The sequence below is a fragment of the Halichoerus grypus genome, chromosome 10 (genome assembly GCF_964656455.1).
Source record: "Halichoerus grypus chromosome 10, mHalGry1.hap1.1, whole genome shotgun sequence".
Classification (NCBI taxonomy): Eukaryota; Metazoa; Chordata; class Mammalia; order Carnivora; family Phocidae; genus Halichoerus; species Halichoerus grypus.
Genome location: NC_135721.1, coordinates 118,536,004 through 118,557,261, shown reverse-complemented (window position 1 = coordinate 118,557,261; position 21,258 = coordinate 118,536,004). Strand labels below are relative to the sequence as shown.

The following is a 21,258-nucleotide window of genomic DNA, read 5'->3' as shown; positions in this document are numbered from 1 at the left end:
GCTAAGTATGAGATAAAACCCAAAAGCAATTTTAAAAGATTGTTTGATTTGAGACCATAAGGAATTCTGCATGGAAAAACACCCAACAAAGTCAAATGACAAACACCCATGACAGGAAAATGGTTGCAATTCTTATCACATTTCTTGGTATGAAAGAGCAAAGGATTGGAGGGTGGTTTTTCAGAATCTTGTGAATGCATTTTCCGTTAAACATAAGAACAAAGGAGGGGCACCTGGGTGGCTCAGGTCATGATCCCAGCGTCCTATTCCAGCTCCCCTGTGCTTGTGTTCCCTCTCTCGCTATCTCTCTCTGTCAAATAAATAAATAAAATCTTTAAAAACACACACACACACACACACATAAGAACAAAGGAAAAAAAGAGAATGTGGAAGCTCTCTTTGTATTGATGTGGTGTGATCTCCAAGAAACACTGTTTTGCTGTGTATCATCTGCTATATTAGCATATATCTGTGTCATGGATATGCAGATCACATTCCCGTGGAGTTATCCACCATGTTTGTGGCAGATACGTATGCACATACATTTTTCAAAGATGAGAGAGCAGCCGCTCCAAATGCAGTAATGTTGCATAATATCTGAGACCGATTGCTACAGGACAAAAAAAAACAAGGCTAGATTGGAGTACTAGTACTTTACTTTTTTAAATGGGAAACTTCAAACACAAGCAAAAGTAGACAGAGGGATAATGAACAGGGGTGTGCCTACCCCCCCAAACAGATGGCCACTTTTCCTCTGTACCTCCCCCACCACACACCCGCCCCTCTGCCCCACTTGATTACTCTGGAGCAAATCCCAGACACATCATTTCATCTGCAAATACTTCAGTAGGTATCTCGATAAGCCTCCCCACCCCTCTGTCAGCATAACAAGCACATCGGAAAATAAAAACGTATCAATAATTCTTTCGTATCATCAACTATCCAGAGTTCACATTTCCTGGATTTCTTCAGAAGTTTATTTTGTTTAACAATTGATTCATTACCATCAGGATCCGAACAAGGTCCAAACTTCATATTTGCGTTTGGTTTCAAGTGTCTTTTAATTTACAGGTCTTCCTTCCTTTTATCCACTTTGCAGTTTATTTGTTGGGGGCAGGGGGGAAAGGTTAATTTATAGGTTTCCCCACTGGACCTCTTTTTTCCCCTCTTTGCAATTTATTTGATGGAAGTTTCCGGAAAAAAAGGAAGATTGTTTGTCCTGGAGAGTTCTCTGCATTCTGAATTTTGCTGATTGCATCCCCATGATGTTAGCATGTTTGTGACTGATTTTACTCATTTGCCCCACTCAGGTCCTCCTTCCACCCTTCTCCACACTGGTCTTTTCCCCTGGAGGCTGACCTTCGTGGACAGCATCCACTAGGCTGGCTCACACTCTGGCTCCAGGGTTTGGCCAATAGGGAGCCCTGGTGGGAATGGGAGGGAGGGAGAAGAGTGAGCTCAGTGTGTTCATTTCCCTGGCCCCCCAACTGCAAGGCCACCTTGGGTTGGCTGTGCTTCTTGACTGAAGGTAATTGTTCCTCTCAAGACACAACTCCCTCCCTTTCCAGTTTCTACTGGTGAAGGCTTCTCTGCCCCTCATCCCACTAATTCTTTCCATGCTGCCTTCACCTGGATAAATAACTCCTCTTGGAATTTTCCTAATCGGAGTTCACCATCTGCTTCCTGTTGGGACCCTAATTTATACAATGTTTCTCTGCTCCCAATATTTCCAGGAAACTGGCAGTTAAATTTGGAGGCCTGACCAGATTCAGATTAAAAATTTTTTGTAAGAGTACTTCATGAAGGTGTTCAATGTGTTATAATGCCTCATATCAGAAGGCACCTGATATCTGTCCATTATAAAGGTACCTTCAGCTCTTCACCCGATGGTTCCTAGCAGGGTTTGATGATCATGGCCCCTTGCCATTATCAGGAGTTAGACAATAGGGGTATTCTATCATTCTTTCTTCATGTATTAGCTGGAAATCCTCTATAAAGAAAAATTCCCTTATCATCTATTTGTTTACCATGGGAAACGGTTGGTACAGGAAAGGCCGGATCAATGCCTGCTTCTTTCACTTTATATCGTTTGCAGAATTATGAGCTGGTTCCTCCAAAGATAACCAATGATGAATTCGTGGATTTTAATATCTGATGTGCTTTAACCCTTCATTTTTATTCTTTCTGAATGTCCAGTGATCTCATTCCTTGGCCAGTGGGAGCCACTTCAAGTTGGCTCCTGAGTTCTTTCAATATGATCCCAGGAGTCTTTGGGAGTCTTTGATAGTTTCCTTGCTTTCTGATGCAACAAGATAGTCCAGGTTCATCTTGTCTATTTCCTGCCCCAGAACTGGAAGCAGCCATTTCTCCAAGGAGCCCTGGTTCCTTTTAATAAGAAACAGTTCCTTCTAATGAGCCCTGGTTCCTTTGAATGAGAAGCCACACTAGGGGTGTTCCTTGATAACTGGGCTCTTCATTATTTCCAGATCATATTTCAGCTAAGAAATTAATACTTTTAGAGAGAAAATACATCACGTGTTCATACTGATACTTATGACTCAAATATAGGATTACAGGACTTTTCATTTTTGATTTTATATATATATATATATATTTTTTTTTTTTTTTTTTGAGAGACAGGGAGAGAGAGAATCTTAAGCAGGCACCATGCCCAGCCCAGAGCCTGATGCAGGGCTCCATCTCCAAAATCAAGAATTGGACGTGTGACCGACTGAGCCACCCAGGTGCCCCTGATTTTATATTTTTATATCTTGTTTCTTATGCTGGAAATCCTGGATTCTAGCAACCTTAACATAATTATTTGCATATATATATATATATATATATATATATATATATCTCATATATATATATATATATCTTCAGAATAGCCACACCAATGCCATTACTAACAACATAATTGCTGAAAATAGCAAGATTTCTTTACAGTCCTTTTTTGTTCTTAGACTATATCCCACTAAAGATGTACATTCAATTACTGGTTTTTTCCTCACTACTGTGAAAAAAGTCACTTAAAATAAAATCACCTAATTAAAGTCACCTCGTTCAAGACTTAAAATAAGACCTCTCTGTGTAAGTAAGCTACCAACCTGATAATTAGGTTCACTTGTTTCACTTTGCCTTTGATTTTTAAGGACTGTGTTCTTATTTTGAATAAAATCTTGTTTTATAATTGCATATAACATATATACAATTCCAAAGCCAAATATACAGTATTTGTACATTGTATTGTGTATTGTTCATTTAAAGTCATAGTCATAGGAAAAAGAAGAAGAGGGAAATTGCAAAGCTCCTCTGGTCAATACAGACAACGGACAAAGAGTTGTACCTTCATTTTTAAAACAGAAATGTCAAATGAAATGTTATTACTTGGGCGATATATAATTAAGCAAAGCTACCTATTAATTTTTTTTTAATTTTAAAGATGCCACCTTTTTTAAAGTTTTTTTTTTTTTTTTTACAGCATATGATTACATTTTTCTGAAACCCAGATGACTTTAAAGAGTCCTTTGTTACAAATAACATTTGCAGCCAAAATCAGAGCCTGAGGAGAGGCCCACATTTTCTCCGAATAGGCTCTTGGAAATGGCTTTCTGCTGTTCTCAGGAGAGTGTCTGCTTTTCCAAACTTTCAGGGGAAGAGGGAACACCTCCTTCTTTTCTTTCTGAGATTCTCTTCACTAGAAGTTGTCAATAAGGAGGCTCTCCATGCTCAAGGCCAAGCCCCGGAATCCCATTAGACAGCAGCGAGTGAAAAGAGAAGGCCTGGGAACGCCAACTCAGAATGTGGAAAGGAAAAGAGCACTGAGAACTTTTCCAATTCTGCTCCCGGAGCTCACAAGGGGCCGAGGCCGAGGTACCTCACCTTCCCCAGCTACCCGCCCGGCTCTTATCTTCTTCACCCAAGCAGGCTCCTCTGGAAGCTCTTTTGACTTTGGTCCTTCTCCAAAATCGGCTCCGATTTCAGAAAAGAAACCGTGGGATGTCTTGCATTCATGTCTTCTTTGGTGCACCCTCAAAGCTGGGGCACAACTTTGAGGCACCAAAGGGTCTGTCTACTCATCCTGTTTCCAGAACCCATGGCTCGGCACACACAGAAGGGGATGCCAGGATTCACTGGGTGTAGTTGGCAGGTCCCCAAATTTCCCAGTGGACCACAATAATCTTATAAGAGCTTCCCTATTGTCAGACCCAGAATGTGGGAAAAGCTGTCAAGCAGAAGCTCTTCCTCCTCCTTGGGGGGCTTTGTACATATTCTGGTCAGTTTTATTCAGATTCTTATTTGTGTACTTAGCCATCGAGTGTACCTCCTCACAGTGGCCGAAGGCATGCCAATGACAAAGGCTGACAGAATCACTATCAACAAAAGGACTTCCTTAGCTGATACTCTTGGAATGTCCTTTATTATGAATAGTGACCAGGGCATGGATATTGCTGGCCCAATTATAAAGCCTTCTAGATTTAACAATACTTATACGAAACCCAGTCCAAAGTACTGCCGGTGTCCCAAGCTGGGGAATGATCAGCAGGCCAACTCCTCCTCCCACAACTAAAGTTAAAGAGTTTCCAGAAGTTTGTCTAGACTGAGGAATGCCCATCAACTTGATTCCCAGGCAATCCCCAGATGGTTGCCCAGGCCGGGAAAGGGCGGGCAAGATCTGATACAGCCCAGTCCCCGCCCGGTGGTCATCAAAATGTGACTCAGGAGGGAAAGAGCCAAGCAGGTGAATTCGCCTTCCAGACAATTCTTGTTGTCCAGGTTGAAGAATGGCTGCGGGGAGAATCCCACTGCATTTCCTCTGGGAGGTTTCCAAAAGGCTGCTTCGTTAGGCACCAGCCAGAGGAAAGCCTCTCCCCCATCCTGTTAGCATTCCTGAGAAGAATGTGCAAGCCCTAATGCCAAGAAAACGTCCTCCTACCCCCGCTTTCTTGACCGGAAAGAGTCAATGTGCAGGTAAAAGGCCATCTTTTTAGATTTCTCCAGAAGACTACTGAGTAAATTTAAAAAATTAAAAATATGTTATGGGATTTATAATAGTGAAGCACATGATACCAAGAGCAAATCCCCAAAGTTAAAAATGGAGTTATATGTGGCAATATTCTTACATTGTACGTGAAGTATTATAGACTTAATCTATGTTACAATAAATGAAGGATGCATGTTGTAATTTCTAGAGCAATCACAAAAAAAAAAAAAGAGAGAGGCATAACTAGGCAGAGGGGGTAAAATGGAATGCTAAGAGATCACACACGGCTAACTTATTTTCTTTGGCCAGTGAAATCTGAGCACGTATGCTGTGCGGCACTTCTGGGGAGAAGCATTTCGGAGCCAGGACTTGACTCTCCATATTCCTGTTCCTTCCTTTCGTTGAGGTGGCAGACTCCTAAGATGGTGTGCAGCGATTATGTGGGACAGTGCAGCCCCTCCCAAACCACACACACGATGACAATCACTGGACACGCACCATAAGAAATAAACCGTGCGTTAAGGCTCTGAGATTTTTGGTATTTGGTGGCTACACTTGCATTCCTGGAATAAAATTCATTTGGTCAGCATGTATTTTCTTTTCATGTGCTGGTGGTTTCTTCTTCTTCTTCTTCTTTTTTATGATTTTATTTATTGGGCGTCTGGATGGCTCAGTCAAACATCTGCCTTCGGCTCAGGTCATGATCCCAGGGTCCTGGGATCGAACCCCAGGTCAGGCTCCCTGCTCAGTGTGGAGTCTCCTTGTCCTCTCTCTGCCCCTCTCCCCAGCTCATGCTCTCTCTCTCAAATAAATAAAATCCAAAAAAAATAAAGATTTTATTTATTTGAGAGAGAGAGAGATAGAGCATGAGTAGGAGGAGGGGCAGAGGGAGAAGCAGACTCCCTGCCGAGCAGGGAACCCAAAGTGGGGCACTATCCCAGGACCCCGAGATCATGACCTGAGCAGAACGCAGCCTTCCAACAGACTGAGCCACCCAGGCGCCCCTAGTGGATTCTGTTTGTAAATAATTGACTTGTGTTTACTTCATTGACATTTTAGGTAAGATTGGGCTATCTATAATTTTGTGTGTGTGCAATCTACCAGATTTTGATAGCAGTCATGCATAATAATACTTTAGAGGATTTGTTTTCTGCGCTCTGAAAAAGTTTAAGGGACATTGGAAGTATCCAGTCTTTAAAGGCTAATAGAATTCTGTGAACTTAACTGGACCTGGAGCTTTTTTGAGGGGGCAGCTCTGTGACAATGGTCTTTAGTTTCTGTATGGAAATGGGTCTATTCGGACTTTATATATCCCTATTAGGGGCAGTTCTGGTGAATTCCATTTTCCTAAAAAAATGACGATTTTTGTCTATATTTTTCAAATGTATTTGCAAAGAATTGTACAAAGTAATTATGATTTTTATTTTAATAATTATTTCCTTATTATTTCATGTATTCTTTCTAGTAGTTTTTAAATTGTTGTTGGTCTTTTTCTGGCAGGTTTTCTAGTATTCCTTAAATTTTGTTTTTTTTTTTTTCCAAATAAACTTATTTTACCATTTTTGTTTTTTCATTATTCAATTTCTTTGGTCAACTTTCTAGTATTAAATTACACAGAGTGCTGTTAGAAAGTCCGATGACATCTAATTTTTCTTGACAGTGCAAGCCATTGTGTCTTTCTGCCTAGAGGCCCAGAGGATTTATTTACCTAGGATTTTCTCAGAGTTTACTCTTCTGAGTCCTTCTTCCCAAGCTCACACACAGCGTGTCTTTACAGTATTTGTATTCGAGCATTTCCTCTTTGGGGGAAAGTATTACCGAATTACCATTTTTAATATGAATTTTTGTTCCATTGTTTTTCTTCTTCCTTTACAATATAAAATTCAGTATGTCGAATTTTCTTCAACTACATTCAACTTGATTAGATTTCCTTTGCCTCTTTTCCTTATCTGTAACTTTCTCTTATTTTCATTTGGTTTTTCCTTTTTTTCTTTCCAGTCGAATATCTCTCCCCTTTGTGCATCTTGGATTTAGGTTTCCGAGATCATTTTTCTTTTACATTCAGTTCCTACCTGGGTCCCGTCAGTTTCCATTTCACATCCTCTTGGTCCTTTCTACTTAAAGCTTTTCATTTGTTTCGCGATGTCCTCACAGCTGCATTTGCTTGTCTAATTATTTTAATTCCTGTTGGAATGCTGCATTACAATTTCCTTCTGGCTTTTTTTCCTGTGTGTTTTCTGCTCACAAGTTTGACTTTGAATTTTCTGATTTTGTTTTTTTCTTGCAGTATCCCCATTAGGGTGCTGGTTTATTAATGTTCATATTTGGGCATGTTAGATTTACCTGAGCAACTATTAGCAGGAGGATTATGGGTGAGGAACAGGGCAGGGAGAGGGGTTCGGTGGGTCTCCAAGTCTCTCAGGGACGCCCCCTCCTGGTGCTGCAGCAAGGCAGATTCTCCAGTATTTAGCACCTTTGCGTGTCAAGCTTCCTCTGATCCTCTGTTGCTGTAATAAGTCTCCAGGTGCCAGCCCCTTCCACGCTTCCCCCTATACCACCTCAGACAACCTGGGGGCCTCCCTCATCCCCAGAAGGGGTGCCTCTCCAGGACCCTCAGCTCTGGTCCTGCGCACTTTCCAAACCCCTCCTCTACTACCTTCATTGCCTCCTCTCTACTCCTTATCTCGGGATAAGCCTTTGTTATCTAGGTCCTGCTATTGCTAGGATTCCTCCATCTTGTGGGCAAGTTATCTGCTTCTTTATGGCTTAAAAGCTTCCCACCCATACCCAGATACCTTCCCAGATTTAACCTGGACATCGGTGTCTGTAACAAATGACCACAAACATGGTACCTAACGCAACAGAAATTTATTCTCTCACAGTTCTGGATACCAAATCAAGGTGTCATCAGCCCATATTCCCTATGACGGCTCTAGGGGAGAATCCTTCCTGGCCTCTTCCAGCTTCTGGTGGCTCCTGGTGTTCCTGGCTTGTGGCTGCCCTCCTCCAGTCTCTGCCTCTGTCTTCACATGGCCTTCTTCCCAGTGTCATTTCTTTTATAAGGACATCAGTCACTGGCTTGAGGGCCCACCCTAAATCCAGGCTGATCTCACGTCCAGGTCCTTAATTCCAACTGCAAAGAGCCTATTTCCAAATAAGCAGACACTGGGTTACAACATGGACATGTCATTTGGGAGGGACATAATTCAACCCACTGCATCACCTTGAATTTCCCTATAGCACAGACTCCTCTTGACCTCATGATGATTTTGGTCAGTGAAAATGTGTGCTATGGGAAATGCCTCCTGAGCCCCTGGGATAACTGGATTCCACAGGGCTCCCTGGGCCTAGGAAAGGAACAGGAGCCCTGATGGGCAAGGGGCAGAAGGAAGAGTGCTTGGGTCTTGGTGGCTGCTCAGACATAAGCAGAACAGGGAGAATAAAGGAGAGGACGTCATGGAAAGAAGGGAACAGAAAGGGAAAGCAGGGAGCAGGTCAGTCTACCTGAGGGATTTCCCGGGGCTTAGCAGTCCCTGTCCATCCCTAGGGCTCATCTCGGTCTGCCTCAGTGCCTACTTGTGGTTACCACTCTGGCCTTGATTTTTTTTGTATTCATTTCTGATTTCTATGATTTTCTATGATAGCTATGATTTTCTCTGTCAGGCTCAGCATCACAACTTTTTGTTTAGTTATTGCCTAACTTTGTAGCAGGTTGGGGGCAGGGGCTCTTCTAGATCAGAAGTCTGCTATGTTGGTGGAAATCCTTAGGTGATTTCATTATCTCATTTAATCCTCCTACAGGGTAAAAGAAATGATCATTCCCATTTCCTAAATAAAGGAATAACTATCACGCTATTCTCCTCATTTCATACTATTTTTTATTTTTCCTAACAAATCCCTGTTTAATACAGAGTTAATGACATTTTTATTTGTAACCTAAAATTTTCGTTGGAAAAATGCTAGTTGCTATAACAGATAAGGCCTAAGAGCTCTGCAGCTTAACACGGTGAGAGTTTACTTCCTCACAGGGGGAGGAATTTATAGAGCCTCTGTTCCAGGTAGTCACTTAGGGACCTGGTTCCCTCCACTTAGTGGCTCTGCACTCCTCATGAGCCTTAATGGCGCCCCATTCAGCCGGTGATCGGGGAAGGAGGAAAGAGAGGTTTATAGAAGCCAGCCCTGGAAATGATGGGTGTCCTTCTGCCCATATTCCACCAGCCAGAACTCAGATGGCCACGAGAACAACCGCACGGGAGGCTGGGAAATGATCCTCTGTTGCTGTAATAAGTCTCCAGGTGCCAGCCCCTTCCATGCTTCCCTCTATACCACCTCAGACAACCTGGGGGCCTCCCTCATCCCCAGAAGGGGCGCCTCTCCAGGACCACGGGCCCGGGAAGAAAGGAGAATGTACTTCGTACACAGCCAGGATCTCTGCTTACAGCTTTGAATCCTCTGGCATCCTAGCATTTTCTAATTTTCTTGGAACGATTTAATGGCAAAATTCTTATTATAATGATAGATGTCACTTTATTCACTTAGTCCCTTAGGTAGGCATAAAATGATCTTTGCGTATTATACTTGTATGAATCTGGCTTCTCCGTTTCTTGGGCTAGCCTCATCTGCACATCTTTGAACACTTACTGCACTCTTGCTTCACTCTCTTTTTACCTTCTTTGTTGGTTCCTTTGACAAAACTGCTTATTTCCAGAGTTGCCATGAGGAGGCAGCGGCAGCGTAAGCAGGCAGCAGCCGGGGTACCCAGAGACGGGGGGCCCCGTCACTCTTTGTGGCCACCCAACCTTGAGAGCTGCCCTAACTCAAATCCAGAGCTGGGGGGTCCTAGAGACCCAGGACAGTCCCTTCCCCAGGCTATCTCCTCCTGCCACAAGAGCACAAGAGCCTAAGCTGGGCTATAGGAGTTTGTTTCTTCACAGCCGCCCCTAGAACATTCAGCTGCAGTCATGCCCACCTCTCCAGGAAAAAACCACGGTAGGGTCGGAAGGGAACATCAGATGCCTCAGTATGGCTGAGAGGAAGTCCTCAGTGTGGACTCTCGATCTGTTCCTCTCAACAGAGTGGACAGACTACCCTCAAATATTCTCTGGTCACAGATCTAGCCGTCCATTAAAAATCCACTGGGGATACTCCACACTGAATGGAATACTTCCTGCTCTTGGGAACACTTTAGTTTAGAGGAGACCATCCTGGGGGAGAGACAAAGCCCAAGGCACATGGTGAGTGCTCTGCAGGGGGTCTGTGCAAGGGAGGGAGGAGCAGCCTCGATGAGGGAGAGCCACCATAACCCCTAAGGCGGCTGTGGAAGGTCACGGCAGGCTTAATGTGAGGGGCGAGAGATGAAACTAGAGAGCCCAAGGCTCAGCCCCTCGGCCTGCCCAGCCCCACATCTCCTCTGTTCCGGTCTATGGAAACCCTGAGCAGGCCCAGCTACGTAACTATGTCTGGGTTTACCTGCCCACCCGGGGTCTCCCCAGCAGGGCTCAGCCTCCATGGCCGTGCTGAGCTCATCACTGTCGCTCAGGCTGTTGAAACCACTGACTATGGGAGAGAGACCCCCAGGCCTACTAGCAGTTGGCGTCCTTCTTCCCGGGAACAGGATATGAAAACCTCCCTTACCTTCTTGGCAACTATCCTTTCTTCACAGCTCATGCCTATCACCATCTCTCAGTTCTCGGGCTCTGGGAGGCCCTGGGTCGGCCCGGTCTTCTGTCTCCACCATCACTGCTGTCTGCTCCAGATCTTGAGTTCCTGAGCCCCGAGGGCTGCGGATCCAGGCGATCGCCCCTGGAAAGCTGCACGAGCCAACGGGTTCTGAGGCGGCCTCATGAGAGGGATGGGCTAGAGGCTCCCTGGGATTTAAGTGGATAGATTCTGTGACAGAACACTAGCGTCTCAGGGGCCTCTGGGCTCAACTACCAGAGATGTTGCAGAGTTAAAGTTCACACCGAGCAATCTCTATAAAAGAGAGGGGACATTTGTCCATTGAAGATGAAGCTGCAAGGATACAGGGAATGTAAGGTTACGGCAAAACTGAGGCGGCTACATGATTCAACTTTTCCAGACTCTCTTTCTTCTGAAAGGTTGAGAAAGTTAAGCAGCCAACAAACTTGTGGGCATAGAAAGAAAAATCTGCAGGAAGGCCTCATATGGTGCAAAAGTTTCCAGCATAGAAAGTATGAACAAAAATTAGGCTAAGGCCTCATTTCTGCCCATTCAGAAGTGGGCACAAAGGAGGTCCCTGATGGAGAAATTCCGTGCAGTTTGGTTCCCCTCTTTGGGCCCTTTTTACTTATTTTAAGAGGAAATAATAGGAGGAAAACATTTCCAGCTCCTGAGATCTCGTGGGTGATTACTTTTGTTATCTTTACTTTATACACATGTATAAAGTGTGTATAAAGTACACTCTACCTTTTCTTTATACACATGTGAAAGGCCTCCACCTGCTGGGCATTCACACAGTTTCTGAGTAAAGTCAGAAAAATATCTACACGGACAACATAAATTTTGAAGGATTTTTTTAAAGGATTTTTTAAATGAAGAAATAAACCCTTAACGTTTTGTACATCCCCGTCCTCCATTCCATCTTCATTTACTGCTGCGGGAAGCTGATGCCACAGCTCGTCCATGGTTCAGCAAAGACCAGAAAGTCACTTAAAGTCTCTTCACTGCAGGAGCCCCCAAGTGAATGCAGTTCAAAAGGGTAATTTCCAGTGTCCCTTAACTGTTCTCCCCAGGAGAAATCCACCCTGCAGCCCAGCGCCGCCAGCAGGCTCAGGCCGCACCCAGCTAGCACAGCATCCGTCCGTCACACTGGCCACCGCGGTCCCGGGTCCCAGAGGGCGCCCACTAGGCTTGCTCACCAGCACTGCCTCCGCTGGCCCCCGAGCCTCTGCCGGGGGCCTGCGCGTCTGAGAAGCGTGAGGCCTGCTTGGGCAGGCGGATGGGGACGTAGATGTTGGATGCACAGTGCTCCTTGAAGTACTCTCCTCCCTTCTCTTCATACTCTTTCCTGGTGATCCAGACTTCATCATCGTCCAGGTGGTCCAAGGCCCAGTCCCGAGCACCATACCAGGCGTCCAGCACGGGGTTGGAAGCAAGCTGAACCTGAAACACAAAGAGCACTCAGCAGAGGGCCATCTCCCCCTCAGGGCTCGAGGAGTGAGCGTTCAGCAGACCCAGCCGCAGCCCCCTCCCTACGTGATATCCCCAGAAATACACACGCGGGAGGGCCCTGGTGCATAACTGTCCACACCCTCCAAATACAGCTGAGCTGAGATGCTGCAGACTCTCCAAGAGAGCACACAGCATGCAGAGCACACCAGGCTCGGCCTCACAGAATCAACGGCTGCCGGCTCTTTCGTGAACACCCACCTGCCACTATGGGCCAGAGAGGGCCCAGCTGCCCCCCTCCTGTTCCAACGCTGTCGACCACAAGCTGCCAGATGGAGAGAGGAAGCGGAGCAGGCACTCCACCTGGAGGAAAGGCCTTCCCATCCTGACGCCCACTCTGTGAGCAGCGAGAAGCAGGGGCTGATACGAGGTGGGTCTCGCTATGGTGACCAATGAGCCTCAGGAGCAGAGAGCAGAGAGAAGGGCCTGGGGTGTTGTCCAGGACGTTGCCAGTGCCGTTTCCATTGCTTATTATTGGAGCAATCCCGTGGTCAGCAGCCCCAGGGGAGCCCCTCAACCCAGCTGACCTGACCAGAGCGGGGAACATCCTCTGCAGCTCAAACCAGGCTTCCTGTTTCCCAGAGTCGCCACCTGCTTTCCCACCTCCCTCCTACCTCCCTCCCCCAACCACAGGAGCTCCAGGTTGGAGTGGTGGTTTCAGAACTTTCTGAAGTAACAGGCAGGCGACATAAAGTGGACTCAGCATGCACATAACCTAAATGCTGAGTATCAGGGGTTATTAATTCTGGCCTGACACACACTTACCACATCCGCAGCTGAAAAGGAGCAGCGAAGGTGGAAGGGACGGAAGCTGAGGCTGTGCCCCACGAGGATGAACCAGCTAAAAGAGAGCTGGGAAGAGCAATCTGGCAGCATTCCTACAGCTAATATTCACAAAGTAATTCACGGGAAAGGCTTTTGCGATGATCAAGAAATAGATCTTAAACATTTGATAATAGGACGCACTAGTTATGTCATCACAAGTCAAGCCCGCCAGCGCATACCTGTGCTCTCCTTCTGTGCTGTCACCCCCACCCCCACCCCCCAGTCTAGCCCTCCTCCTGCCTCTCCCACCACCTCTTTCTCAGCCTCCTTCATGGGCACCCCCACCCTCCCAAAGGCCCTTAAATGCTGATGTTATGTAAGGCCTAATGGACATCACCTATCCTCCAAACAGTGCCCACTAATAACACAGTTATGCTAGGGGATCCGAGTCCACCCTTCTGCCTTTCTCTGGAGCACTCAGCAGCTGGCTAGGAGTCACCGCTTCCTGGGCATCCCACTGGAAACCCAACTCAACCCACCCCAGAAGTGGAACTCATTCTCCACCCTCAAGCCCGCTCTTCCTCTCCCATTTCCTAGTCCAGGGAATGTCATATTTGTCCCACCAGTTGCCCAACCTAGGACTTGGGAATTGTCTTGGGTCCCACACTTCTCTCCCCATATCCAACCTGTTACTCAGTTCTCACAACTTCACTCCCTTAATCTCTGCCACATGAGCTCCCTCCTGTCCTCTCCCAATGCCTACTGCTTATATCCTGCATAGCTACCCAGAGACATTGAGCCAAGACCTGGGGAACAACAATTCACAAAACAGTCCATCCTTCCCTAATAGAGGTGGGTCTAGTAAGGAATACAGGTTAAGGACACGGAAGGCTTCTGGCAGATGTGACATCCAAGCCAGCCATGAGAGACATGAGTATTGAGCTGGGAAGGGTATTCCAAAGGGAACCAGCAGGTGCAAACACCCTGAGGCGAGAAAACATGGCATATTGGGGAACAAAGTATAGGGTGGAAGGGGGAGTGATGAGAGATAATGCTGGAGAAATTCAAGGTCAGATCACAGGAGACACTGCAAACTGGTAGGAGGACTCAATCCTAAAGCCTCTGAGCTGCCTCCTAACTGGCCTCCTGCTTCCAGTATTTCTCCTGATACCCCATTTTCCACAACAGTCAAAAATAGCTTCCTAATATTCAAACTGAATGAAACGATTCCCCTGCTTAGACTCCCTCACAGTCCGGTGGGCTTAACAGTAACAACAGCTGTGCAGAAAAGAGTTAACCCACAGGCCTGACTGCTTACAAGGCTGTCCTTGGCTGGCACCTACGAACTTGGACTTCTGGCAGGCCTCCACCACTGACTGGTAAGAGTAGACACTGTTCCTGACGTTTGAACAAATAATGTAGTTTATGCTGAACACCTGCTTCCTTCTGGGAGTCTGGAATTTGGGTAAGTGCCAGGCAGGGGGTGCCTACATGATCGGCTCCCAATAAAACCCTGGGCACTGAGTCTCTAACGAGCTTCCCTGGTTGGTGACATTTCACATGTGTTGTCACAGCTCACTGCTGGGAGAATTAAACGTGTTCTGTGAGACTCCACTGGGTGAGGACTCTGGGAGCTCATACCTGCTTTCCCCTGGACGTCGCCCCACGCACCTCTTCTCTGTACTAATTTTGCTTTGTTTCCTTTCAAATCGTAGCCATGAGGATGATTATATGTGAGTATGATATGTGACTATATCATATATATATACGATTCCTGTGAGTCCTCCTAGCAAATCATGGAACCTGGGGTGATCCTAGGGACCCCTCCCCCCATACAACAGCTAACGTCGAAGTGTTCATTTTGTGCAGGCCCTACGCTGAGCACTTCATTGTACTAGTGAATCCTGGTAACAGGAGTTCTGATTACCCCTTTGCACCACTGACAAAACGAAGGCTTGGCAAGGTTCAGGAACAGTGGTGATAGAATAAGGCCCAGAGCTCAGAGCCCGTGCCGGGAATGTGTAATACATCATGCAGCACAGGGGACCGAGGTCAGCCTCTCAGCAGGACCTGCAGGGCCTACTGACCTCTCTACTGCAACCCCCTCCACTCCTCTATAGCAACCCTGTGCTCGAGCCACACTCAACTGCAGCTCACTCGCTCAGCAGGCTTCTGGACCCTGAGCCTCTGCTCATGCTAATCCCTCTCTGGAATGCTCCCTCCATCCCACCCCACTCCACAATGTCTAGATGGCACACACATCCTCATCTTAGGAAGACTCACTTCCACGAAGCCCTTCCTAAATTCCAAGACGGACAGGTGCCCATGCCTGGACGTCCATCACATTCTGGGCTATCACAGCCTATTTAATCAGCTGCTGCCCCTCAGGTAGCAAGTTCCTTGCAGCTAGGGGTCGTGTCTAGGACATCTCGGCATCTGCGAGGTGCCTGGTCCTCGATAGGGGCTGAGACCATGTTTCTTAGAGATCAAAAGGATTCAGTAGATACACTATGGGGCATCCACACCATACGGAAGAAAAAAAAGTATTTTGGAAGAATGACATGGGAAGAAATGCAGGTTACAAGGCAGGTTACACTCATGTACAGAGAATCTGTGCAAGTGAAGCTTTGCCCTTAGAATGAGGGGCGGGTAAAGAGAATGACTACTCTCAGTGTGTACTCCTTGTATTCCCTGAATATTATTAGATTTGTGTCTTTTTCCAGTTAAAAAAAAAAAAAACAAAACAGAGAAATACATAAAACATGATTTCCATTCTGCTTCAAAAATTCAACACATATCAAAGACCAGAAGAAAAGCCCCAAAAATGTTAACAGTGGATATTTCTGGATGATGGAACTAAAAAGTACCTGCCCTCCTCTATGCCGTATTTATGACTTTTGCAATCAGAAAACGAATACTGAATAATCTTACACAACAGCTGGTTATGTGAATAAGCAGTACCTTAAAAGCAGACTGGAAGGGCCTCATCTCCAACAGCTCCTTCTCGATTCTACCTTTCATCCCAGGGTACATCATGTTTCCACCGGTGAGGAAAACATTCTGAACCAGCAGGTCCTGAACGTCCTTTGAGTACCTAGGAGGAAGTAGATTCCTTTTGGCATAGTCCTACCAACGTAGGATCAAAGGAGAATGCTGATGTAGAAACGTAAGGTCTTGGCACAGAACAGAAAACATCTGCAAAAAGAGTGTTTTTAAAAAAACTTCCAGGGTACCTGGGTGGCTCAGTCGGTAAGTGTCCAACTCTTGATTTCAACTCAGGTCACGATCTCAGGGTTGTGAGACTGAGCCCCACGTTGGGCTCCATGAGATTCTCTCTCCCTCTCCCTCTGCCCCTCCCCACCCTCTAAAATAAATTAAAAAAAAAAAAAACAAACACAAAACTTCCATTTTTCACTTATGACTTTACAGAATTCATTTCCTTAGTAAGATTAGAAGTTTTGTGTCTTTTAACACACTTTTTTTAAAAACTGACTTTATGGAGGACTGATTTCCAAACATTTTGATGAAGTCTGACAAATGTATACCCCCCAGTAACCATCACCACAATCAAGAAACAGAACATTTCCAACACCCCAAAAAGTCCTGCCTCCCTTCTGCTGGCCCACCTTTCCACCTGCGTGGTTTGTTTTTTTCCTTTTTTTTTTTTTCTTAAATAACAGCTTTATCTTTCACATGCTTGAGCACTTTCCCATTAAGACAAAGCTCAAAGCCACTCATACACATTGGCCGCAGTAGCTTTTCCTCCTTGCTAGGTGCCAGTTTTCATCCGGTTTCAGCCAACAGCAGCCAGAAAACTACAAATCATGCTCTCCACTTGTCCAGCTTGAATTAGGACAATTTCACACTGCAGGAAAATGCCTGTATAAATGGGATGGGGGAGGAGCATTTTATGGAAGTGCAAACTCTTAAATAAAATGTCTGCAAGGAGGAAAAAAAACTTTTATAAGCTCTGCACGTTTTTAGGGTACTTAAAAATCACCAGTCTTCAATAATGTCAAGGTTTATATGAAAGCCAATGCACATATATTGTTGTGCTGCTTCAACGTCAAAGAATTTCTTAAAGCTCCTCAAATCAACTGAGCATTTACATTTTTAGAAAAGAATTACAGAGCCTCTGCAATGTGCCGGGGTTGGGGAGAGATAAAGAATACTATCTGAGCACAGCAAGTCAATAAAAAGGAGGGCGTGAGGCAGATTTTCAAATGCCCACCTCATCTACTACTCAGTGTGAAATCTGAGGAAACGGTTCTGGAAAATCGAAGGAAAAGAAGGTTCAGTCTCACCTGTCCAGGATGTACTGAAGGGTCTCTGCTATGCCAGCCTGCTCCTCCCCTATGAGGGATGGCTGGAAGATAATTTCTGGAGCTCGAATTCTTTCTGTCCCGACAAACAGCTGATGATAGGCTGCCAAGTTAAACACGGGCTTTAAAAACCCAAGGTTTAGAAGATATTTTTAGGCCACAGTGACAAACATTCCAGTTGCCAGTTCCCTCAAACTGTATTTCTTATGCCAACATAGCTTCTGTCCTTCGTTCCTGCAAGAATAACCTCTCCCCAACTCTCCTGATAGGATAATTCCATTACCTGCCTTTCTCCCACCTCTGTATTACAAATACCTTCAACTTTGCATCACGAAATGGTCCCCGCGTCGCAGGGAAAGAGCTCATGAAGAGAGGTCGCAGGAAGGCCCGGCACTGGCCGGCCAAGCCTCCTACCACCACCCTGCTCAGCAGCCTGGTCCCTGCGCGGCCGGGAAAGCGCTCTCCCAGGTGAGCCCCAGACTCAGGTCAGTCTGTCTGGTGGCCATTTGCCCTGACAGATACATAGGCCCAAATGAGGATTAAGCACAATTACACTGGCTTAAATTTAAATGAAACCACTAAAGCTAGGCCTCAGGTCTAAAGTCCTCAATTACTTGCCTAAATATTTCTACCAAGGCGGACTGTTTCCCACAGGGTCACAATCTTAGTGCTGGAACCCCAATCAATCAGTAGGAAAAGCCCTGACTTCAGATGTTTTAGTGTTAGTACCCTAGCCCCCAACCTTTCTAGAAAATACAACTGGAATTTTTTTTTTTTCTTTTTGCAAAAATATTCCTAAAGAAGCAAACTAGGGCAGACTGGTCTTTTACGTCAAAGGTTTCAAAGCAGAAGCATGGTGCGGGCTACAGGGGCCCAACCTGGACAGTGGTGACTGGCTTCTCCGCTTCAGGGGTTTCCTCTGAAAACAAGGGTTCAAAATCATGGATGCTTTCCACATCTTCCAGAGACGGCTCTAGCTGCTCCAGGTCAGGGGTCTAAGAACAGAAGAAACAGAACAAAACAGCACCTGTAACTTCAGGAGGCCTTCACTCGATCAGTTCACGGTCACAAACAAGAATTGGTGTTTCGCTCAGTGTCCTGGAAGTTTATATAGAAACTATGAAAAATTTTCTAAACTATTAAAAAGAAGAAGTTAAGACATGTGAACACAAGGATTAAAAGCCTAAAAAGCCAGGCATGGGCTTTGCTCCTGTCCCCTCCCCCTCACACAAACCTCAACAACTCCCATCTCCTCTCTGAAGCCCTCTGGCAGGCCCGGAGCGGGGGGCGGGGGGGTGGGGGTCATGCTGTCTGCGTTGGGCACGAGACCGCACACGCAGCTCTGCGGGAGAGAGAGCAAGAGTTGTATCCTACAGAGTGGCCCAGACACCTGCAAAATTAAATAAATCTCTTAACGATTAATAAATCCAAGTGCCAACACTAATGGGCTTTAATAAGTAGTCTCTTATCGGCTGGTCCACTGGGCTGGAGACGTGACTAAGAGCTCCTGAGGCGGCAGAGAGCTTCGGGACTGTGGTGCCCCGCAGAACGGGCTTTCCGCTTCAGCCACAGCGAACCTGGGTAGAGCCTACACACACTGGCACTGCTCCCAGTAGAGGACTTACGGTATATTGTAATTTTGACCTGGACAAAAGAATTTGGGCAGGGGGTGGTGTGGTTCTAGGTGACATTCTAGCCATCTGTCGTTCTGCCATGTGAAAGGCAGAGAAGTTTTACCACTTGGACTCAAGGGGAAGAAGTTACAGGAAGAAATTCTATGCAAGACCGCTCTAACAATGACAGCTGGCGGAGAAAGGACTGTTTTATGAGAAGGCGTCTTGGGAGGACACAAGCCGACTCAGTACTATCCACCTGGCATGCCCGAGGGGAGGTCCCTGCGTGGAGTATGTATCCTGAGTCTGGCCTTACCCTTGGACTCTGTGACGTATATAAACTACCAACATAATTCAGAGCACTTAAATACAATCTCTAGAACATAGCCACATATACTGCCAATGTAAATTAGCATTCAAACTTCCTCCTTCTCTTTTTAAAGGTTTTTTTATTTTTATTTTTAGAGAGAGAGAGAGACTGCACACGAGTCAGGAGGGGCAGAGGGAGAGAGAGAAAGAATCCCAAGCAAGCTCCATGCTCAGTGTGGAACCCGATTCAGGGCTCAATCTCAGGACCCTGAGATCATGACCTGAGCTGAAATAAAGAGTCGGATGCTCAACCGACTGAGCCACCCAGGCGCTCAAACTCACTCTTAAACAAGGCAGTGCCCTTCAACACTCCTCTGGCACACACACCAGAACAGTCACATGCATATATGGCTTATAGAATGGGGGACAACGGATCCTAAATTCTGTTCAATATAGAGCATTCTACCTCTACACAAATTATAAATTTAAGGAAGGAGTAAACCCTGGAAAGGACAGGGAACATTTCTTCCTCTGAGAGTAGAGAACAGGAAGAGAGGGACTGGTCTGGAAATAGGTAATTTAAGGAGGAAAGAGGGTGGGCTGGGAGGTGAGAATCCAAGGACCTTACTCTCAGGGAAGGAGGCGAGAGCCATCGGAATACTGAACCCAATTCAGGAACAGGCAACCCGCTCCTCCACAATCTTCCCTGCAGAGATGACTCCTGAGCTTCATGGGCAAGGAAATGGGCTCAACGGGGGACCAAGACTTGCCCAAGATCACATCACACTAGTAAGTGGTAGAAACCTGGCCCAAGACAGATGGCTTAGCTCCAAAGTCTTTGCGCTGCCTCAAGCTGAAATTCTATACATCATGAGTCTGAGTGCGGCAGGACAACTGGCTCTGCAAGTATGGAAAAGAGCTCCCTGAGGTCAAGGTGAACAAGAAGAGAACAAAAGATCTACAAGCGGCAGCAAGGCCAGCTGAATGAACTGACAGGCTTCTCTGCCCCAGCAGGGGCCGCAGAACTCCGTTAGAAGGAATGCTCCCCTGGAGGTGTGAGGTTTCTAATCTGCAAGACTCTCATCTCCCAGAAAGAAGCCCCAACCCTGGGAATGCCTGTGCCTGTTCTGGCTTGGCACTAAACTCCGGGGTCCCAAGAGAGGATCAGAAACGGATCGCGAAAATTCTCTCTCATTTGGTGGCTTATCATCCGGGACGACAAGCAACCAGGAGCGGTGCGGTGTTACAGAAAGAGGCAAGGCTTAAGGGTCACATCGGTCCAGCTCTGAATGGCACAGTCTGAGCCCACTTCCTCCTCTGTAAGTAGGGCGCACCCCTAGGGCAGTGGTGGGGTGAGAACTGAACACTTCTTCCTTCTTCTAACTAGGCACTCATTTTGGCCCCTTAGATAATTGTTACAATACCAGGCTGGTGGCACACAAATGTCACCTGTGTATTTAAAATAACTACAGGCCAAACTTGTGGGTCCTTCCCCCAAATAATAATGAGTAAAGGCAAGCCTTGGGCTCCATGGAGTTCTCTCCTACCTTCTGCTCTACCCACCCCCCACACCTCCATCTTCCTCATCTTCATCCCAACCTCCACTCCTCTAACCTCTCTGACCTCCCAGTGATGACCTCCCTTGTGCATTCACACCTTCCTCTACCCGCCCCGGAGCCCAATCGCAACTGCCACCCTCCAGCCCGACCCTACCTGCTCTACCAACAACCACTCTCAAATCCTAAAGGGTGCCACCCAATGCTCTTTCCACTTCTCCGCTGGGGTAGACTGTATTTTTCAAAAACAGTCAAAACGATATCTTCCATCCGACAAGCTCTTCCTCAAGGGGATTCTGAGGTGTGGTTTATTTCCTCCCCTTGAATCTTAGCAGGGACCTGTGGGACTCCAACCAATAGAGTATGGTGCAAGCGGTGTCATGTGACTTCCAATGTGAGGTCATACGAGGCCACACAGTTCCCTTGACCTTGACCTCTTGAAACACTGGCTCTCTGGCTACTCTCCCTTGGGGAGCTCAATCCTGGAAGCCAGTTGCCAAGCTGAGAAGCCCAAGGCA

The 21,258-nt window shown here is 46.3% G+C and overlaps 1 protein-coding gene and 1 long non-coding RNA gene across 9 annotated transcripts in view; one reads left to right on the top strand and one right to left on the bottom strand.

Moving 5' to 3' along the window:
* Positions 1-21,258, top strand: part of LOC144379288 (uncharacterized) — a 1,054,371-nt gene that overhangs the window by 561,301 nt on the left and 471,812 nt on the right. The window lies entirely within an intron of this gene.
* The window catches only part of ACTR5 (actin related protein 5), a 28,703-nt gene continuing 15,281 nt past the window's right edge, over positions 7,837-21,258 (bottom strand). Inside the window, exons 6-11 of one of the 4 annotated variants that reach the window (XR_013442039.1) lie at positions 18,141-18,257; positions 17,245-17,384; positions 15,902-16,034; positions 11,866-12,109; positions 10,622-10,960; positions 7,837-8,131 (exon numbers count right to left, since the gene is read on the bottom strand). Coding sequence is in view for 2 of the 4 variants with exons in the window: in XM_078057178.1 (XP_077913304.1) it covers positions 10,938-10,960; positions 11,866-12,109; positions 15,902-16,034; positions 17,245-17,384; positions 18,141-18,257 (657 nt within the window). In the remaining 2 variants the exon portion in view is untranslated. Of the gene's footprint in view, positions 10,961-11,503; positions 12,110-15,901; positions 16,035-17,244; positions 17,385-18,140; positions 18,258-21,258 lie in introns of those variants that run through there. The other 3 variants (XR_013442040.1, XM_078057178.1, XM_036101595.2) reach the window with 3 other exon arrangements.